The following is a 20,296-nucleotide window of genomic DNA, read 5'->3' on the forward strand; positions in this document are numbered from 1 at the left end:
ATCAAAAGCAACTGTTATTTAAAATGTTGTACTATGCAATTTGTTTACCATTATTACTTTTAGTATTTTTAAGAAAAGTCTTTCCAATGTTATTATAAATGTGTCTATCAATATTTATTTTAATAACTGTTATTACAGTCCATCATGTACATACATTATACTTAAACCTAATGTTTGGTATTTAAATCATTTCAAGAATTTATCACTGTCAATAAAGTATGATGAATATTTCTATGCTGAAAACTTCTTCTGTAAAAATAGAATTCCAAGAGTATTATTGCACCAAAAGGCATGGACTTAAAATTCTTGATACATGATTTCAAAATATTTTAAGGTTTGAATCAGTCTATATTCCCTCCAGCAGTGTATAAAAGTGTCAATTTCACTGATCCTCAGCCAGTTTGGGTAATAATAATTGTAAAACTTTTTTTTTTTTTTTTTTTTTTTTTTTTTTTTTGAGACAGTCTCCATTGCCAGGCTGAAGTGCAGTAGCGCGATCTCGGCTCATTGCACCCTCTGCCTTCTGGGGTCAAGCTATTCTCCTGCCTCAGCCTCCCAAGTAGCTGGGACTACAGGCATGCACCACCACGCCCAGTTAATTTTTGTTATTTTTAGTAGAGTCGGGTTTTCACCATGTTGGACAGGATGGTCTCGATCTCTTGACCTCGTGATCCACCCTCCTCAGCCTCCCAAAGTGCTAGGATTACGGGCATGAGCCACCATGCCTGGCCTGTAAAACTTTTTCCTAATTTAACAGAAAAATAATAGTATTAAATTGTATCATATTTATTTGATTTCTAAGACACACACACACATATATCTATATATACAAATAGATGTATAGCTTACATTTTAATTCTTCCTTCATTTGTTCATTTATTAGGTCTTGGAGATTTTGTGAAATAGTTTAAACTATTTTTTATATTATGAAGATATCAACCTTTTGTCTGTACAGCATTCAAGTATGATTCACGTGTTAGTGCTGGGTAGATCATTATACGCACATGTAGGAAACAGCTTTCAGAGGTACCTTAACTGTAATTATGCATTTGTATTCTCATTTCTAATTTTTATTTAATGTTATTATTGATTACATTTTTTAAGATTCTGTATTTTTAAAACTACTTAATATATTTTTATATATTTGCATACAATCTTGCCATTTTCTGGGATTTCATATTTCTTTATTTTTGTTTTTTACCTTTTTTTGCCTGAATTTTTTGAGTTTTTATGCATTCTTTTCCACTTTCTTAAGATGCTAATAAGTTCATGTATTTGAGCAAACGAGAACATTTAAAGCAATAAACTGCCTACAAGCACAGCTTGGTCCATATTACATTAACATTTTATACCCTGGGTTCCCACTATTTTTAAAAAATCTATTATCAAATAAAAGATTTGTTAATAATAAATTTTAAATTATTAACACTTAACACATTATTTTCAGCCCCACTAAGTTGATTCCTTCTTTTCTTTCAGGTTGCTTCAGAGTCTTCCCTTCTGTCTGATTCAATGGACCAAGTAAATGACTCTGTGGTAACAGAATTTGTATTACTTGGACTTGCACAATCCTTGGAAATGCAGTTTTTTCTTCTTCTCTTCTTCTCTTTATTCTATGTGGGAATTATCCTGGGAAACCTCTTCATCGTGTTGACAGTGATCTTTGATCCTCACTTACACTCCCCCATGTATATTCTGCTGGCCAACCTATCGCTGATTGACTTGAGCCTTTCTTCTACCACAGTTCCTAGGTTGATCTATGATCTTTTTACTGATTGTAAAGTTATTTCCTTCCATAATTGTATGATACAAATGTTCTTTATCCATGTTACGGGAGGAGTTGAAATGGTGCTGCTGACAGTCATGGCATATGATAGGTACACTGCAATCTGCAAGCCGCTCCACTATCTAACTATTATGAATCCCAAAATGTGCGTGCTTTTGGTAGTAGCAGCTTGGGTCATTGGGGTGATTCATGCTATGTCTCAGTTTGTTTTTGTCATAAATTTACCCTTCTGTGGCCCTAACAATGTGGGGAGCTTTTATTGTGATTTCCCTCGGGTTATTAAACTTGCATGCATGGACACTTACGGGCTAGAATTTGTGGTCACTGCCAACAGTGGATTCATATCTATGGGCACCTTCTTTTTCTTAATTGTATCATACATCTTTATTCTGGTCACTGTCCGACGACATTCCTCAAATGATTTATCCAAAGCATTCTTCACTTTGTCAGCTCACATGACTGTAGTGGTTTTGTTTTTTGCTCCATGTATATTTCTCTATGTGTGGCCTTTCCCTACTAAGTCATTGGATAAATTTTTTGCCATCGTGAACTTCGTTGTCACCCCTGTCTTAAATCCTGCCATCTATACTTTAAGGAACAAAGATATGAAGGTTGCAATGAGAAGGCTAAGTCAACAGATTTTAAATTCTAGGGAGATGACATAACAGATTTGGTTGATGACAGCACAGGATAAATGCCATGGACCATAGAGACTCTTATGATCACCATGATCACTACGGAATGTGCACATTTTTAGTATTGCCTTAAAAAACTGAGAAATCGGCCGGGCACGGTGGCTCAAGCCTGTAATCCCAGCACTTTGGGAGGCCGAGACGGGCGGATCACGAGGTCAGGAGATCGAGATCATCCTGGCTAACCCGGTGAAACCCTGTCTCTACCAAAAAATACAAAAAACTAGCGGGGCGAGGTGGCGGGTGCCTGTAGTTCCAGCTACTCGGGAGGCTGAGGCAAGAGAATGGCGTAAACCCAGGAGGCGGAACTTGCAGTGAGCTGAGATCCGGCCACTGCACTCCAGCCTGGGAGACAGAGCGAGACTCCGTCTCAAAACAAAACAAAACAAAACAAAACAAACCCAGAAATCTGCAAAAAAGGATGTATTAATTCTAATAATTTTATTTCAGATAAAGTTGCAACACTTTTTGTTAATCGTAAAGTATTATATATTTGTATCTAATGCATATACTTAAATTATTTTAACAGCAATGACCATCTTTAATTTTCATGTGGTTATTTTGTATCTGTATATAAGCACATACATATATATATATATGACCTAGGCTTATTTATCAGCATTTTTATACTGATAATAAGCATCACTGGAAATTAATTTTCTTATGGAAATTACATAGATCCAATGGATAAAATATGGGTTTATATAAATGAGTAAGTGCTAAAATTAAGGAAGAAACAATTTCTATTTCAACTGTACTTTAAGTTAGATACATGGTAAGGTCAACAGGTTGTTACAACTCTTTAAGTATTATTTGCAGTTTGATTGTCAATATGTTTTGTACAATGTTATTTTAGAAATAGACTCTAGTACTCTGTATTATGCAAAATTTGTCTGTGTTACACTTTTTAACAACACAATTGTATTGCCCTTGAAATCTTCTTCAAAGCATTACTCGAGTCACTCCTAAAAAGCATCTACAACCTAAAAGTATTTGAAGAGATTTATTTCCTGGAGGAGAGACTCCATTGTGATCTTAAAAGAACATTTAATGTGTCTGCACTTAAGGTGCTTAGGACAAAGAAGATGATTGACATCTTTCAGGTAAAACCTGGTAAGCTTGGTGGTCCAGGAACACAACTGAGACATCACTTGGGTATATTTCTATGACTGTTTTAAGAAACATTAATTGTGGTGACTCACTCAGCTCACTTTTAACTACTGCATGGTAATTAAAGATGCAAAATAAAATAAGTTATAAGAAGTGAGGTTTTTTTATGGGTCAAAGCAATTTTTCTATATTTTCTCCACAAGTTGGTCATAAAAGTTCTAAGCATTCCTCTTTTTCTAAAATCGAAGCATTATTACTTACTCTCTTGTTAACCTATCTGGATTTTAATTTTGCAACTTTATTATATTTGTTTTGCTGTGGTTCTTTTTTTATACATATACTTTAAGTTCTAGCACCTTTAGACTCAGTGAGATAGCAAAAATATTCAAATAGACCAAAAAATGTTTGGCAATGCCCTCTAATTCTGTGTGTTTTCTCTAATGGCCAAGGAAAAACTTGTGAGACTATAAAAGTTAGTCTCAGTACACAAAGTTCAGACTGGCTATTCCCAGATCTCTTCAGGTACATCTGGTCCATTCATAAAGGCTCTTAATTAGCCAAGTGGTTTACTAAAAAGAACAATTCACTATATATTATTCTCTTAAAATTTTTATGCTTCAAGGGAGTACACATAAAGGGAAATTTGTACTCCTCATTCTCTGAAATTTGCTGTAGTCTCTTCCAGTTATGAAGAAGGTAGGTGGAAACAAATATATTAGAAGAATGAACCAAATTGTAGCATTTTATTGACAATGAGATGATTCCATTAGTAGGAATCCATTCTGCATAATTCCATTTTGTGTTTACCTTCTGGGAAAATGAAAGGATTCTATAGAGTTAGCTTAAATACTTAGAGGAATTAATATGAATAATGTTAGTAAGAATAACCCTTGTTATAAGTATTATGCTGGCAACAATTGTCGAGTCCTCCTCCTGACTCTTCTGGGCTAATTTGTTCTTTTCTCCCCATTTAATGGTCCTCTTCCCCATCTTTCCCCATGTCCGGTGTTTCTTGCCCACCTCCTTCTCTCCTTTTTATAATACCAGTGAAACCTGGTTTGGGGCATTTCTTTCACATAAAGGTGCAAATCATACTGTTAGAGTTGTGAGGATTTTTAGAGTTTTTGATGGAATAAACTCATTTAAAAACAGGAAAGCTAAGGCCCAGAGATTTTTAAATGATATTCCCATGATTACACTGTGAATTTGTGCCAGAACCCAAATGCCTACTTCCATCTCACTGAGACTTAGTATAAGGACACACAAGGCGTTTTTCTTTAAACCTAGGTAAAAGGTTTTTTTGTAAATGCAAAATTCTAATGGTTGAATTCCAAGAATAATCTACGGCATGAAAGATTTTACCTTTCAACAGTGACTGGCTCTTCCTGGTTGCTACAATGAGTGCGTAAGATTCTGAAGAACTCCTTTAATGGGCCTAAACTTAATGTTCAACTTAGAATAAATACAATTCTTCTAAATTTTTTTGAATAATTTTTGGAAAGTCAGAAATGAGCTTTGAAAGAATTATGGTGGTGAAGGATCCCCTCCGCAGCATAAATTCAGGAGAGAAATGTCTTAACTACGTTAGCAAGAAATTCCTTTTTCTAAAGAAAAGCATTCCTGAATTCTTACTAACAACAACCATCATAGAAAGTATTTTGCTACAGATGAGAACCCTTGGGTCAACCTCATCCTTGGCATATTTCATGTGGAAATATAATTTCAAGTTTGTCCTTGTCGATCAATGAAATGAATTAATTTTATATCAACACATATCTAAGGTCTATTCTAAATTGCACACTTTGATTCAAAAGAAACAGTTCAACCAATCAGTCAGGACAGAAATTATCTCACAATAAAAATCCTATCATTTGTACTGTCAAGGATTAGTATGATTATATTTACTACTGTGCTAAGCAGAAGAGAACTGAACTGAATGTTGATGATGTCTTCCACTATTAGGCTTCTCTTTATTCTTAAAAAAATTTAGAATCACTAAATTTTTATAGGACTTTAAAAACAGTAATATGCTGCTTGCGTGTGAAAGACTAAGACATGGGATTCAGAGTAGTAAAGAGAAAAGTGGAATTTCCAAGCACTATGAATTACTGTGATTTAAAAAACAGCAAAAAACAAATAACAGTATTCCTCCAAAAAAGATGCCAAGTGTAAACTCCATACCTTCACATCTCCCATGGAATGTTAGTCATCAATTTCCATTTCTCTCTTTTACATCTTACTTGCCCATTAACTCTTATACCTAATCTAAAGATTGTTAATATGGCTATACCTCACCTTCAGGATACCTTTTATTTGTTACTTCTCTTCACTGCAAAACTTCTTGAAACAGTACTTATTTTCTCTCCTCCATACACAATTGAAATGGCTCTCAACTCACGCCCAGAAGTCAGCGTTCAGTCTCTCACCTAGCAGATAGCAACTTACAAAGGTGCCCCAACAATACCTCCTCGTGTCTAGACAGTTATCATTATCCTTTACCTTTTTTTGTATTTATTTCTGCTCCTAAAAGGGATCTGTATCTAATATATTGTTATACTAGTGCTTGTTATAATTATTATCAGAGTTAAAGCCATCACAATGTTCCCAATTACTTAGACTAAAGAACTGGAATAACTTTTTTTTTATTTTCCACATCTTGCCGAAAAAATATTTTGTTATCAGTACCTTAATAATGGCTATTACATATTGACCATTACTATTTGCTAGAAAATTTATATACCTGGTCATATCCAATCCTCACAGAACTTCTATAAAGATGTGTCATTATCACCTATCTTTTCCAGATGTGGCCGTAAGACTCAAATCACTTAAGTAACCTGTCTAAGGTCATTCAGATACATAGTAGATATATACCCAGGATTTGAACACAAGCCTCCTGGCACACAAGCTCACATCTTAACCACTTTAATATGTTGCTCAGTGGGATCTTACAGGTCTTCATTCACCCCTTTCCTGCTCATACAACCACAACCTGCAGTTATCACCTATTGTTAGGCTTAAAATAATTACTTGGCTTCATTCCCAAGCTCCTTCCCTTCCAATTCACGTAGAATCCAGAGCTAAATTAAACAATCATTCAAAATTCTTCAGTAGTTCTTGTCTCTATAATAAAACAGAAATCCTTTAGAAAGCATTCCAAAATCTCTTATCAATTTTATCTCCTATGAAACTCCTTCACACTTTCTCTCATTTAAACTTTATTGCATTTTCCTCACTTTTTCTCATTTCACTTTTGAATTCCCTATTCTTCTATCCTCTCTTAATTTTTAAGTATTATATTTATGATATTATTTTTTCTTTTTTCTATTTTTTAACTTTCATTTCATTTTGGCCTATTTTTTTCTCTTAAGAACTTTAATATCACCAAATAACATGTGCGCTACAAACTGTTTTGTAGTTCAAAGAAAAAGGAGATAAACATAGGGTTGTGGCATAGACTTAATCTGGCAGAGAGACAAGCATAAATAATGGTATTTTATATTAGGGATAAACCTAACATTAATGGAGACACTGAGAAGATCAAGATAACTGAATTATAAGGCATAGCCAGGGAAGTAGTGTGAGATAAAATTATGATCTTCGGTTGTTGAATTCTGAATGTCTTTAAGTAATCAAGTATAGAAAGTCACTGTAAGAGTGAGCAGAATGATACAAAATGAGGCTTTGAATTTGAATATAATAATTCTGACTTCCTTCTCATTCTCTTCTTCAAGGTAACTGAAGCAGCTATTTCCTGGAATGAATCAACGAGTGAAACAAATAATTCCATAGTGACTGAATTCATTTTTCTGGGTCTCTCTGATTCTCAGGAACTCCAAATCTTCCTATTTGTGTTGTTTCTTGTATTCTATGGAGGAATCGTGTTTGGAAACCTTCTTATTGTCATAACAGTGGTATCTGACTCCCACCTTCACTCTCCCATGTACTTGCTGCTAGCCAACCTCTCAGTCATTGATCTGTCTCTGTCTTCAGTCACAGCCCCCAAGATGATTACTGACTTTTTCAGCCAGCGCAAAGCCATCTCTTTCAAGGGCTGCCTTGTTCAGATATTTCTCCTTCACTTCTTTGGTGGGAGTGAGATGGTAATCCTCATAGCCATGGGCTTTGACAGATATGTAGCAATATGCAGACCCCTGCACTATACTACAATTATGTGTGGCAGTGCATGTGTCGGCATTATGGCTGTTGCATGGGGAATTGGCTTTCTCCATTCAGTGAGCCAGTTGGCCTTTGCCGTTCACTTACCCTTCTGTGGTCCCAATGAGGTCGATAGCTTTTATTGTGACCTTCCTAGGGTAATCAAACTTGCCTGTACAGATACCTACAAGCTAGATATTATCATTGTTAACAGTGGTGTGCTCACTGTGTGTTCTTTTGTTCTTCTAATCATCTCATACACTATCATCCTAATGACCATCCAACATCGCCCTTCAGATAGGTCATCCAAAGCTCTGTCCACTTTGACTGCTCACATCACAGTAGTTCTTTTGTTCTTTGGACCATGTGTCTTTATTTCTGCCTGGCCATTCCCCATCAAGTCATTAGATAAATTCCTTGCTGTATTTTATTCTGTGATCACCCCTCTCTTGAACCCAATTATATACACACTGAGGAACAAAGACATGAAGACTGCAATAAGACGGCTGAGAAAATGGGATGTGCATTCTATAAAGTCTTAAATCTTATATCACTGTGAGATTAATCTCAGATAATGACATAAAATATAGTGAAGTTGGTAAGTTATTTAGTAAAAGCTCATGAAAATTGTGCCTTTCATTCCCATATAATTTAGTAATCGTCTAGGAACTTTCACATACATTGCCTCAATTTATCTTTCAACAACTGTGTGTTATATTTTGGAATATAGATACAAAGTTATCATGCTTTCAAAATATTATTTTGTTAATTCTTAAAACAAAGAAAGGCATAAACATAGTATTTGTGTACACCTGTACCTTCCTGTGTGTTCAGTAGAAGTTTAGTAGAAGAAAGGAGAGAAAATATAGCCTAGCTTATAAATTTTTTACTATTTTTATTTGGCCCATTTTGTGAAAAACATAAAAAAAGAACTGTCACATGCTTAATTTAAAAAATATATGCTTATTGGTAAGGAGATATATGTCAACTTTTAAGAGGTTTGAAAAACAAATGCCTCCCATTATAAGCATTCATACTTCACCCTCCCACCACTGTAACAACCCACAATCCATGAGGGCATTATCAGGAGTGATTGGAAGAGTAATTTTGCCAATGTGAAATGCGCCTTCTAGGTATTTGACATCTGTGGTATAACTGCTCATAAGCAGTAGAAACAATCTAGAAGGATCCAGTCTCTCATCATGTGGCACAAATTACATTACTTGGGGCCGGGCACAGTGGCTCACACCTGTAATCTCAGCACTTCGGGAGACTAAGGCGGGCAGATCACGAGGTCAGGAGATCGAGACCATCCTGGCTAACACGGTGAAACCCCATCTCTACTAAAACTACAAAAAATTAGCTGGGCGTGGTGGCGGCCTCCTGTAATCCCAGCTACTCAGGAGGTTGAGGCAGGAGAATGGCGTGAACCCAGGAGACAGAGCCTGCAGTGAGCCAAGATCATGCCACAGCACTCCAGCCTGGGCAACAGAGTGAGACTCTGTCTCAAAAAAAAAAAAAAAAAGTATATTACTTGGATCCATCTATGTCATTTTCCATGGTTAATGTTTGAAAGCACAGGTTTTAAAGTAAAAAAAAAAAAAAAAGAGCTGGGTTCAAATCTACTGGCTCGTATTAATCACGATTTTGGACACATTACTTAGTTTTCATAAGTTTTGGTTTCTACATTTATAAACAGGAGATAATACCTATTATGCATGGTTATTATGAAGGAAAATGACAAAATAGATATAAATCAAATAGCCCACTTTGAGGCATATTAAGCATTAATAAACATTAGATACTATTAAAATCCTATATATCAACAAAGCCAAAAGTTTCAACCTTGATTTTTTCCCAGCATTCTTATGAAATATGACACATTCCAATCTTAACAGATGCTCATTTGGGATACTGTAGTTGTAAGTGGAAGTGTGTATATTTGTGTGCAAGTGTGTACTCATATACTTCCACCTTACCGCCCTAGAAAGGCATGCCGAAAATTTAAGATAGAAGTAAAGGAAAATATAAATTGAAAAAAAAATCCTTAACAAATGATTCTGACAAATATCTTCTCTTTCCAGGGAGAATCACTGAGTCAGAATAAAATTGAACATTAAATATTCTAAGAAAAAAGGAATCCAGTCTGTCAAAATGTGACTTGAATTATTAGATAAGGAGAGTCAGATGATAAGAGGGTTAAAATTACGTTTATCTTAGGAAAAGTAGAATAGAAAATTCATAAGCAGATTAAAAACACATAATAAAAGTAGTAAATAATGATGACAGTATCTCAAATCAGTGCAGGGGGGAAAGACCTACTAATGTGATGGTGGGATAATTGGATAGCAATAAGGGAAAATATATATTTAATCTATTTGTTACACCAAATGCCAGGACAATCTCTAAGTGAGTTCAAGACATAACTCTTTTTTCAAAAAACTCTACAAACATTAAAAGAAAACAAGTTAATGTTTTTATAATCTATGAATATGATAAAGGTGGATAACATTGACTATCAAATTAATTTTAATGCATAATAAAATTATCAGAAAAGTTAGAAGATAAGTGAGAAGAAACTACTTATAACTCACATATTAAAATAGTAGTTATAATACATATGGAACTTCTAAAAAAAAACCCAAAGTATTAATAGGAAAATGGGCAAAAGAGATAAACTTACAGTTCATACACAAGGAGAGTCAGTTTTTTTTCTTTTTCTTTACAGTTGTAGGCAAAAAACTTTTATTTTGCATTTATTTGTAAAATTTACCCCCAATTTATTCATAATTCATTTAACTACTAAGTGCATTAATATGTATAATGCCATGGGAGAAACCAATATATTCAGAATTTCTCTTGAAATTTGAATGGAAGTTATGGGCACCCCTCCCCTGGGAAAGAGGCAGGCAAAAAAATTTTGAATCTATGCAGTAAAATATGTTACTTATATGAATACACACACACACACACACATATACACACATACATACACACATATTATCTGAATTAGGCCTGGTCTTTTTTTTTAAAATACTTTAAATTCTCGGATACATGTGCAGAATGTGCAGGTTTGTTACACAGGTATACATGTGCCATGGTGGTTTGCTGCACCCATCAACTCATCATCGACATTAAGTATTTCTCCTAATGCTATCCCTCCCCTTGCCTCCCACCCCCCAACAGGCCCTGGTGTGTGATGTTCCCCTCCCTGTGCCCATATGTTCTCATTGGTCAACTCCCACTTATGAGTAAGAACATGTGGTGTTTGGTTTTCTGTTCTTGTGTCAGTTTGCTGAGAATGATGGTTTCCAGCTTCATCCATGTCCCTGCAAAGGACATGAACTCATTCTTTTTTATGGCTGCAAGAAATGCAAATCAAACCCATAATGAGATACCATCTAGCACCAATTAGAATGGCAATCATTTAAAAGGAAACAATAGATGCTGGAGAGGATGTGGAGAAATAGAAACGTTTTTACACCATTGGTGAGAGTGTACATTAGTTCGACCATTGTGGAAGACATTGTGGTGTTTCCTCAAGGATCTAGAACTAGAAATACCATTTGACCCAGCAATCGCATTACTGGGTATATACCCAAAGGATTGTAAGTCATTCTACTATAAAGACACATGCACATGTATGTTTATCTCAGCACTATTCACAATAGGAAAGACTTGAAACCAACCCAAATGCCCATCAATGTTAGACTAGATAAAATATGGCACATAGACCTGATCTTAAAATCAAGCACAGAGATTGTTACTTTTACGTCTGTTCCTAATTGATAACCATTCAGTTATACCACATCTTAGCTTCTGGCCTACAATGACCACATTTGGGGTTTTTCTTTCAAATTTCATTATAGGTTCAGAGGGTACATGTGCAGGTTTGAGACAAAGGTATACTGCATGATTCTAAGGTTTGGAGTACAAATGATTCCACCTGCCAGGTAGCAAGAATAATACCCCACAGGGAGTTTTTCAACTCTTTTCTCTCTTCCTCCACCCTCCCTCTGGTAGTCTATGGTGTCTATTGTTCTCATCTTTATGTCCATCTGTACTCGATGTTTAGCTTCCCCTTGTAGGTGTGAATATGTGGTATTTGGTTTTCTGTTTCAGTGTTATTTCACTTAGGATAATGGCCTCCAGCTGCATTCATGCTGCTGCAAAGGATATGACTTTCTTCTTACTAGCTGCATATATTTTGTGGTGGATATGTACCACATTTACTTTATCTAGTCCAAAGTTGATGGGCACCCAGGTGGATTCCATGTCTGCTATTGTGAATAGCACTGTGACAACCATACAAGTGCATGTGTCTTTTTGGTAAAACAACGTATTTTCCTTTGGGCATATATGCGGTAATGGAATTGCTGGATTGAGTGGTAGTTTAACTCTTAGTTCTTTGAGAAATCCCCAGAGTTCTCCACAGTGGCTGGACTAAGTTGCATTCCCTCCAGCAGTGTAGAAGTGTTCCCCATTCTCTGTAGCCTCACCAGCATCTGTTAAACAATCTTTAAATATATGAAAAAATGTTCAAGTCTCTCAGATTAAGAGACACGCAAAGTAAAATGATACTTAAATATCAATTCTAACCTATAAAATATCAAATATTTGACCTCAATATTTAATAATACAACCTGTTGATGAAACTATAGAGAGAAGCACTCTTATGTATTGTTGGTGAGAATACAAAATGGTACAACCTCTTGGCAATATCTACAAAAATTTACACATTACTGACTTTTGGTCTAGCAATCCTACTTCTATTCAAAAGATATATTGGCAAAAATACAAAATAATGGATGCACAAGTCTATTCATTGAAGCACTGTTTTTAACACTAAAGAATGGAAAGTAGGCCCGGTGTGGTGGCTCATGCCTGTAATCCCAGCACTTTGGGAGGCTGAGGCGGGCAGAACACTTGAGGCCAGGAATTCAAGACCAGCCTGGCTAACACGGTGAAATCCCATCTCTACCAAAAAAACAAAAATTAGCCGGGCGTGGTGGTGCACACTTGTAATTCCAGCTACTTGAGAAGCTGAGGTGGGAGGATCGCTTGAATCTGGGAGATAGAGGTTTCAGTGAGCCCAGATCGCACCTCTGCACTCCAGCCAGGGCAACAGAGTAAGACTCCATCTCAAAAAAAAAAAAAAAAAAAAGGAAAATAACCAAATGATAATTAGTAAGTACTACTTGCATGACTTGTACACAATAGAGTATTAAGCAGCTATAAAATGAGTGAGAAACATCTCCAAATACAACTCTAAAGTAATCTACAAGGTATATCTTAACTGAAAAGAAACAAAAAATTGACACCAGAATGCTATTTTTATGTTAAGACAGGGATATATACATTGGATTTACATGCATATATAACTCATAAGTATATATTTTGTAAATATTTAAATAAGCATACTTAAAATGGCAAAAATATAATACACGTATAATTTTTTCATGGCAGAAGGAGGAAACGGCAAGGCATGGGGATAAAAGCTATGCTTTTCTGAATACATCTTATTTTATATTTTTGATTTTGAAATCATGTAACTGTTTTATGTAATTTAAAAATGTAATTAAATTAATAGAAAAAAATTACAACTGCTAAAAATCAAGAGCTGGCATTTTAATTAAGTTATATAACATCAGAGAAAAGAATTGTTTCATGGGACACTAACATACAGTCAAATTCATTTGGAACCCAGTGAATTAATGGGCCTAAGATAACCAACAGAAGCTAAAATGATGAGTAACTGTTTCAAAAGAAAACCTACATGAAATGAATCAGCTGAAAAATACCTGAACCTACTGATCAAGTTTTATATCACATGAAGTGAATACACATAAAGTATAATACAAAGCACACAGAACCAACTAGAAATGAGCCTAAACGGTAAAGAATCTATTTTATGACAATATACAGGAAATATGTGGAAGAGAGAAACATGCAAGAACACTATAGGATTTAATAAGATAATCACAAGGTATGGAAAATTCAACAGGATGAATATCCTGGATTATTCAGCAAATACACAGAGCGAGAAAGCAGGAAGAAGGAATTCTTACAGGTTTTTAAAAACTAAAAAGATATATTAACCAATGCAACTTTGAAACTTCTTTAGATTCTAATTCAAATAATTCAAATAGACCAAACATAACAAATGTATTTGAAACTATTAAAATAATTTACAGAATGACTAGGTATTTGATTATATCAAATATAGACAATAATAACCTTAAATGTACATGGATTAAATATCCACTTAGGGGCTGGGCATGGTGACTCATGACTATAATCCCAGCACTTTTTTTTTTTTTTTGAGACAGAGTCTCGCAATTTCACCCAGGCTGAAGTGCAGTGGCGAAATCTCGGCTCACTGCAAGCTCCACCTCCCAGGTTCATGCCATTCTCCTGCCTCAGCCTCCCCAGTAGCTGGGACTACAGGCGCCCACCATCACGCCCGGCTACTTTTTTGTATTTTTAGTAGAGATGGGGTTTCACTGTTTTAACTAGGATGGTCTCGATCTCCTGACCTAGTGATCCGCCCACCTGGGCCTCCTGAAGTGCTAGGATTACAGGCGTGAGCCACTGCGCCCAGCCAATCCCAGCACGTTGAGAGGCCAAGGCAGAAGGATTGCTTGAGGTCAGAGGTTCAAGTCCAGCCTGGTCAACACAATGAGACCCTATCTCTACAAAAAAACAAATAAAAATAAAAAATTAAATTAAACTAATTTTTAAAAAATATATATTTCTTCTAAATTCTCCATCTGAAAGATATAGAATGACTTAATGAATTTTAACTATGACCTGACTATGTGCTGCCATGAACAAATGCACTTTACCTGTAAAAACACATATTAACTAAAAGTAAAGAGATGGAAAAAGATATTCCATGAACAGAAACCAAAATGAGTACAAGTAACTATATTTATGTCAGACAAAACAGACTTTAAGTCAAAACTAGTTTTAGAAAAAAGACAAAAATAGTTATTATACAAAGATAAAGGAATCAATCCAGAAAGAGGACATAGCAATTTTAAATATATATGCAGCCAACACTGGAGCAGCCAGATTCATAAAGTAAATATTACTAGATCAAAACAGAGAGACTCAAATATAATAATAGTGAAGGACTTCAACACCCCACTTTCAGAATTAAACAGATCATCTAATAAGAAAATCAATCTCACAGCCCTTGCCTTGGAGAGTCCATAGGGACCAGGGTTTGGTCTGAACCCCCAGCAGAGAGCACCTACCTCATGGAAAGGTGGCTGCATTTTTATTCATGCAGTTTTCAGTCCTCACTTCTCCTCACCAAGCAGGGCCACCTGGCCTGGGACTCCTGTACAACCACCCTGTCCCCACCTGATCACTTCAATAAGAAGTAGCCCAGCATTTCTCCAAGGAGGAAATACCAGAGTCAATTCACAACCCCTAATGGTACCACCATAACAGCCCTTGGGCTGGGGAAGTTCGAGTCTAGTCACTGCGATGGCACCTTCGGCACACCACAACCACCATACAGAGAGGAGTCCAGCCCCCTCCCCTGGGAACCCCCACCACCCACTCCACCAGGCACGGCTCCCAGCTCATAACTGCAGATCAGTTGCCCCACCGATAGCTGAGCTTACCTACGGGCAGTGGCCCAGACTTTCCCTGGGGAGAGGCTCCCAGAGGCAAATGGCATCCTCTCTGCCCCTGTCACAGCAGCAGTTCTATCCCTGCTGTCCTCAGTCTCGGAAAGAAACAGAGCGCCTGAAGGCTACACCTGAACTTACAGCATGCCACAGTTCCCATATGGAGAGCAGAACAGTCTCTCCTCCCAGTAAGCCCTAAACCCCCTGATTCCCAACAAGCAGAGCCCTAACCTCATATCAGCAATACAGCTGCCCCACCCCACAAGCTGAACATTCCCAGTAATAGCAGTTCCACCTAGAGATGGAGCCCCCAGGGTCAACCAAAAGTCCCTCTGCCACTGCCTCTACGGTGGTACTATCCCTGCTACCCTTGAACTAACAAAGGAGCAAAGACACCCCAGTGCTTTAACCACACCTCCAGTCAACAAAAAAGAAGAAGCCAGTCTGTCTCCCATGGGTCCTACCCACACCCGCTGCTGTTCACCATGGATAACAGAGTCAACAGTGTGAAAACGACCATACTGCCAAAAGCAACCTACAAAGTCAACACAATTCCCAACAGAATACCACCATTATTCTTCACAGTACTAGAAAAAACAATGCTAAAATTCACATGAACCAAAAGAGAGCACACATAGCCAAAGCAAGACTAAGCAAAAAGAACACATCTAGAGACATCACATTACTCGACTTCAAACTATACTATAAGGCCATAGTCACCAAAACAGCATGGTACTGGTATAAAAATAGGCATATAGACCAATGGAATAGAATAGAGAACCCAGAAATAAAGCCAAATACTTACAGTCAACTGATCTTTGACAAAGCAAGCAAAAACATGAAGTGGGGAAAGGACACCCTATTCAACAAATGGTGCTGGTATAATTGGCAAGTCACATGTAGAATAATGCAACTGGATCCTCCTCTCTCACCTTATTAAAAAATCAACTCAAGATGGATCACAGACTTAAATCGAAGACTTGAAACCATAAAAATTCTAGAAGATAACATCGTAAAAACTCTTCTAGACATTGGCTTAGGCAAAGACTTCACAATCAGGAACCCAAAAGCAAACACAACAAAACAAAGATAAATATATGGGACTTAATTAAGCTGAAAAGCTTCTGCACAGCAAAAGAAATAATCAGAATAAACAGACAATCCACAGAGAGAAAATCTTCACAAACTATACATCCAGCAGAGGACTAATATCCAGAATCTACAAAGAATTCATACAAACGAGCAAGAGAAAAAAAAAACAATCCTATCAAAAAGTGGGCTAAGGACATGAATAGACAATTCTCAAAAGAAGATATATAGCTGGCCAACAAACATATGAAAAAATGCTCAACATCACTAATGATCAGGAAAATGCAAATCAAAACCACAATGCAATATCACCTTACTCCTTCAAGAATGGCCATAATCAAAAAACCAAAAAAAATGTTGGTGTGGATGTGGTGAAAAGGGAACACTTTTATACTGTTGGTGAGAATGTAAACTCATATAATCACTATGGAAAACAGGGAGAAGATTCATTTAAAAACTAAAAGTAGAACTACCATATGATGCAGCAATCCCACTACTGGGTATCTACCCAGAGAAAAAGAAGACATATCAAAAAGATACTTGCACACGCATGTTTAAAGCAGCACAATTTGCAATTGCAAAAATATGGAAACAGCCCAAATGCCCATCAATCAACAAGTGGATAAACAAAATACTATATATACACACACACACACACACACACACACACACACAGATATACATACACACACATACACACACACACCATGGAATACTACTCAGTCATAAAAAGGAATGAAATAATGGTATTTGCAGCAATCTGAATGGAATTGGAGACCATTATTCTAAGTGAAGTAACTCAGGAATAGAAAACCAAATCATGTATGTTCTCACTCATAAGTGGGAGTTAAGTTATGAGGAAGAAAAGGCACAAGAATGATACAATGAACTTTGGGGACTAGGGGAAAGGGTGGGTGGGGGTGAGGGATAAAAGACTACACATTGTGTACTGTACACTGCTCGGGTGATGAGTGCACCAAAATCTCAGAAATCGCCACTAAAGAACTTATTCATGTAACCAAACACCACCTGTTCCCCAAAAACCTATTGAAATAATAAGTAAATAAGATATGTTCTTTAACCATGTTAAAGAACCATGTTCTGTAACCATGGTTCTGTGAATTATTTCAGGGGAAGAATCTACCACCCTATAAGCATTACTTAGCAAAAATAATTAGATTTATAACTTGGTTAGGGTGGAGCCAGGTGTGTAGGGAGAGGAGAGATTCAATAGTTAAAACTGGAATGTGTCTATGTGACAACTCATTATAAGTGAAACTCACCACAAGATAGCCTTGAACTTACTGAATACAAGTCATGTTACGCACATACCGATGGTGGTTTGAAACCTGGACACAAAGTGTATCCTGTGTGATCCAGCTGTGGGGGTACAAAGAACTGTACCTGATATGGCTGAACCCTTTTAAATTCAAATTATTCTCCTGCTGCCACTGTACTGTATCCTTCATCTGTAATGAAACTATTTTATGAGAATAAATAATTTGATTCCCCGGAGCCCTTTCAGCAATAACTTAGCATGACTAATGTATAATTATGCAATTAATACACAAGGAATAAAGAGTGAAGTTCATATCCAATGAAGTGCATCTTAAAGTATTAATGCTACTGGAAAAAAATTTAGACATGCAAGAAATCAGGGAATATTGTATTGACAAATCCCTTCCAGAGGAATCAACAAGAAGACAAACTTCATCAAGGACATAACTGGAAAAATTTTTTCATGAAAAGACTCATAGTGAGCAATCTATATCTTTAATTGTATATCTAATATTGAAATAAAGAACATTGTTAAAATAAAAGAATGTAAATACTGTATGTTCTGACAAAGAAATAATACAACCTAAACAAAATGGAAAGAGAAGGGAGAAAAGGGAAAGCAGAATAAGATCATTAATTGTTATGTAGGAAATAGGAAGACTCAAGGATGCCCTTTAAAACTGTCAAACCATATAGTAAGAGGATAAATAAGAAAAGGAACTATTGAGGCACTAGAGAATTTGTAAATATATGTTACCCACACACAAAAAAAATTCTTCCTAAATAACGAAATAAAAATTTAAGAAAAAAGATGGGTCAAGTGGAAAAAGCAACACAGTAAATATAGCATAATATAAACAGAAAAAAAAATAATGTGGCAGAGTACAGACAAACATACAGTCTCATCAACATACATGAATGGGCTTAATATTAAAAGCAATGAGTTTTTATAGAAATCCAAAATTACAACTATATACAAGAGGTACAAGCGAAAGTAGTTGAAAAAGTCTTTACAAGTGGGAAAGTAATTGACAAAGATTCTGAGATATAGATTATGTAAACAATATAACAAGATAAACAGTAAGATAGATTTCATGGATATGTCCTAACACTAGCCTGATAATAGACAGTATCTCTTCTTCTCAAGTGCACTGAAACATTCACAAAATTTCATCATATAATAGTTCTTTAAAAAACACTAGGAAGTGTCAGAAAGTAGAAATATCACAAAAATACTTTTTTTTTTCATTTTAATAGACAGTTTGCTTTATTTTATGTGCTTTTTCTGGGTTTTCCCACTTTTTTTTTCCATCTGGGATATCCTTTCAATCTTCGGAGCTTTTATTCTTTTTTTCTTTTCAATTATGCTTTAAGTTCTAGGGTACATGTGCACAATGTGCAGGTTTGTTACATAAGTATACATGTGCCATGTTGGTGTGCTGCACCCATTAACTCATCACTTACATTAGGTTTATCTCCTAATGATATCCTTCCCCCTCCCACCTCCCCACAATAGGCCCTGGTGTGTGATGTTCCCCTTCCTGTGTCCAAGTGATCTCATTGTTCAATTTCCACCTATGAGGGAGAACATTCAGTGTTTGGATTTCTGTTCTTGCGATAGTTTGCTGAGAATGATGGTTTCCAGCTGCATCCATGTCCCTACAAAGGACATGAACTCATTCTTTTTTATGGCTGCATAGTATTCCATGGTGTATATGTGCCACATTTTCTTAATCCAGTCTGTCACCGATGGACATTTGGGTTGATTCCAAGTCTTTGCTAGTGTGAATAGTGCCGCAATAAACATACGTGTGCATGTGTCTTTATAGCAGCATGATTTATAATCCTTTGGGTATATCCCCAGTAATGGGATGGCTGGGTCAAATGGTATTTCTAGTTCTAGATCCTTGAGGAATCGCCACACTGTTTTCCACAATGGTTGAACTAGTTTACAGTCCCATAAACAGTGTAAAAGTGTTCCTATTTCTCCACATCCTCTCCAGCACCTGTTGTTTCCTGACTTTTTAATGATTGCCATTCTAACTGGTGTGAGATGGTATCTCATTGTGGTTTTGATTTACATTTCTCTGATGGCCAGTGATGATGAGCATTTTTTCATGTGTCTGTTGCCTGTATGAATGTCTTCTTTTGAGAAGTGTCTGTTCATATACTTTGCCCACTTTTTGATGGGATTGTTTTTCTCTTGTAAATTTGTTTGAGTTCTTTGTAGGTTCTGGAAATTAGCCCTTTGTCAGATGAGTAGGTTGCAAAAATTTTCTCCCATTCTGTACGTTGCCTGTTCACTCTGATGGTAGTTTCTTTTGCTGTGCAAAAGCTCTTTATTTTAATCAGATCCCATTTGTCAATTTTGGCTTTTGTTGCCGTTGCTTTTGGTGTTTCAGACATGAAGTCCTTGCCCATGCCTATGTCCTAAATAGTATTACCTAGGGTTCTTCTAGGGTTTTTATGATTTTAGGTCTAACATTTAAGTCTCTTATCCCTCTTAAATTAATTTTCGTATAAGGGTAAGGAAAGGATCCATT

General features: G+C 36.2%; 1 protein-coding gene across 1 annotated transcript; it reads left to right on the plus strand.

Annotated features, from left to right (window-relative positions):
- Positions 1 to 4,586: 4,586 nt before the first annotated feature.
- On the plus strand, positions 4,587 to 8,383 carry LOC126959214 (olfactory receptor 4F4). The gene is made up of 2 exons (XM_050798145.1): positions 4,587 to 4,670; positions 7,323 to 8,383. The coding sequence occupies exons 1-2, from the start codon at positions 4,587 to 4,589 to the stop codon at positions 8,286 to 8,288; spliced, it is 1,050 nt and encodes a 349-aa protein (XP_050654102.1). The 3' UTR covers positions 8,289 to 8,383.
- Positions 8,384 to 20,296: the final 11,913 nt, after the last annotated feature.

The sequence above is a fragment of the Macaca thibetana genome, chromosome 7 (genome assembly GCF_024542745.1).
Source record: "Macaca thibetana thibetana isolate TM-01 chromosome 7, ASM2454274v1, whole genome shotgun sequence".
In the NCBI taxonomy this organism is placed as follows: Eukaryota; Metazoa; Chordata; class Mammalia; order Primates; family Cercopithecidae; genus Macaca; species Macaca thibetana.

Excerpts from the sequence above, each read along its gene's own strand:
- LOC126959214 (XM_050798145.1), top strand. The coding sequence starts at position 4,587 with ATGTCCGGTGTTTCTTGCCCACCTCCTTCTCTCCTTTTTATAATACCA. Across the intron at positions 4,671-7,322 it reads GGCATTTCTTTCACATAAAG|GTAACTGAAGCAGCTATTTC; the intron begins GTGCAAATCATA and ends CTCTTCTTCAAG.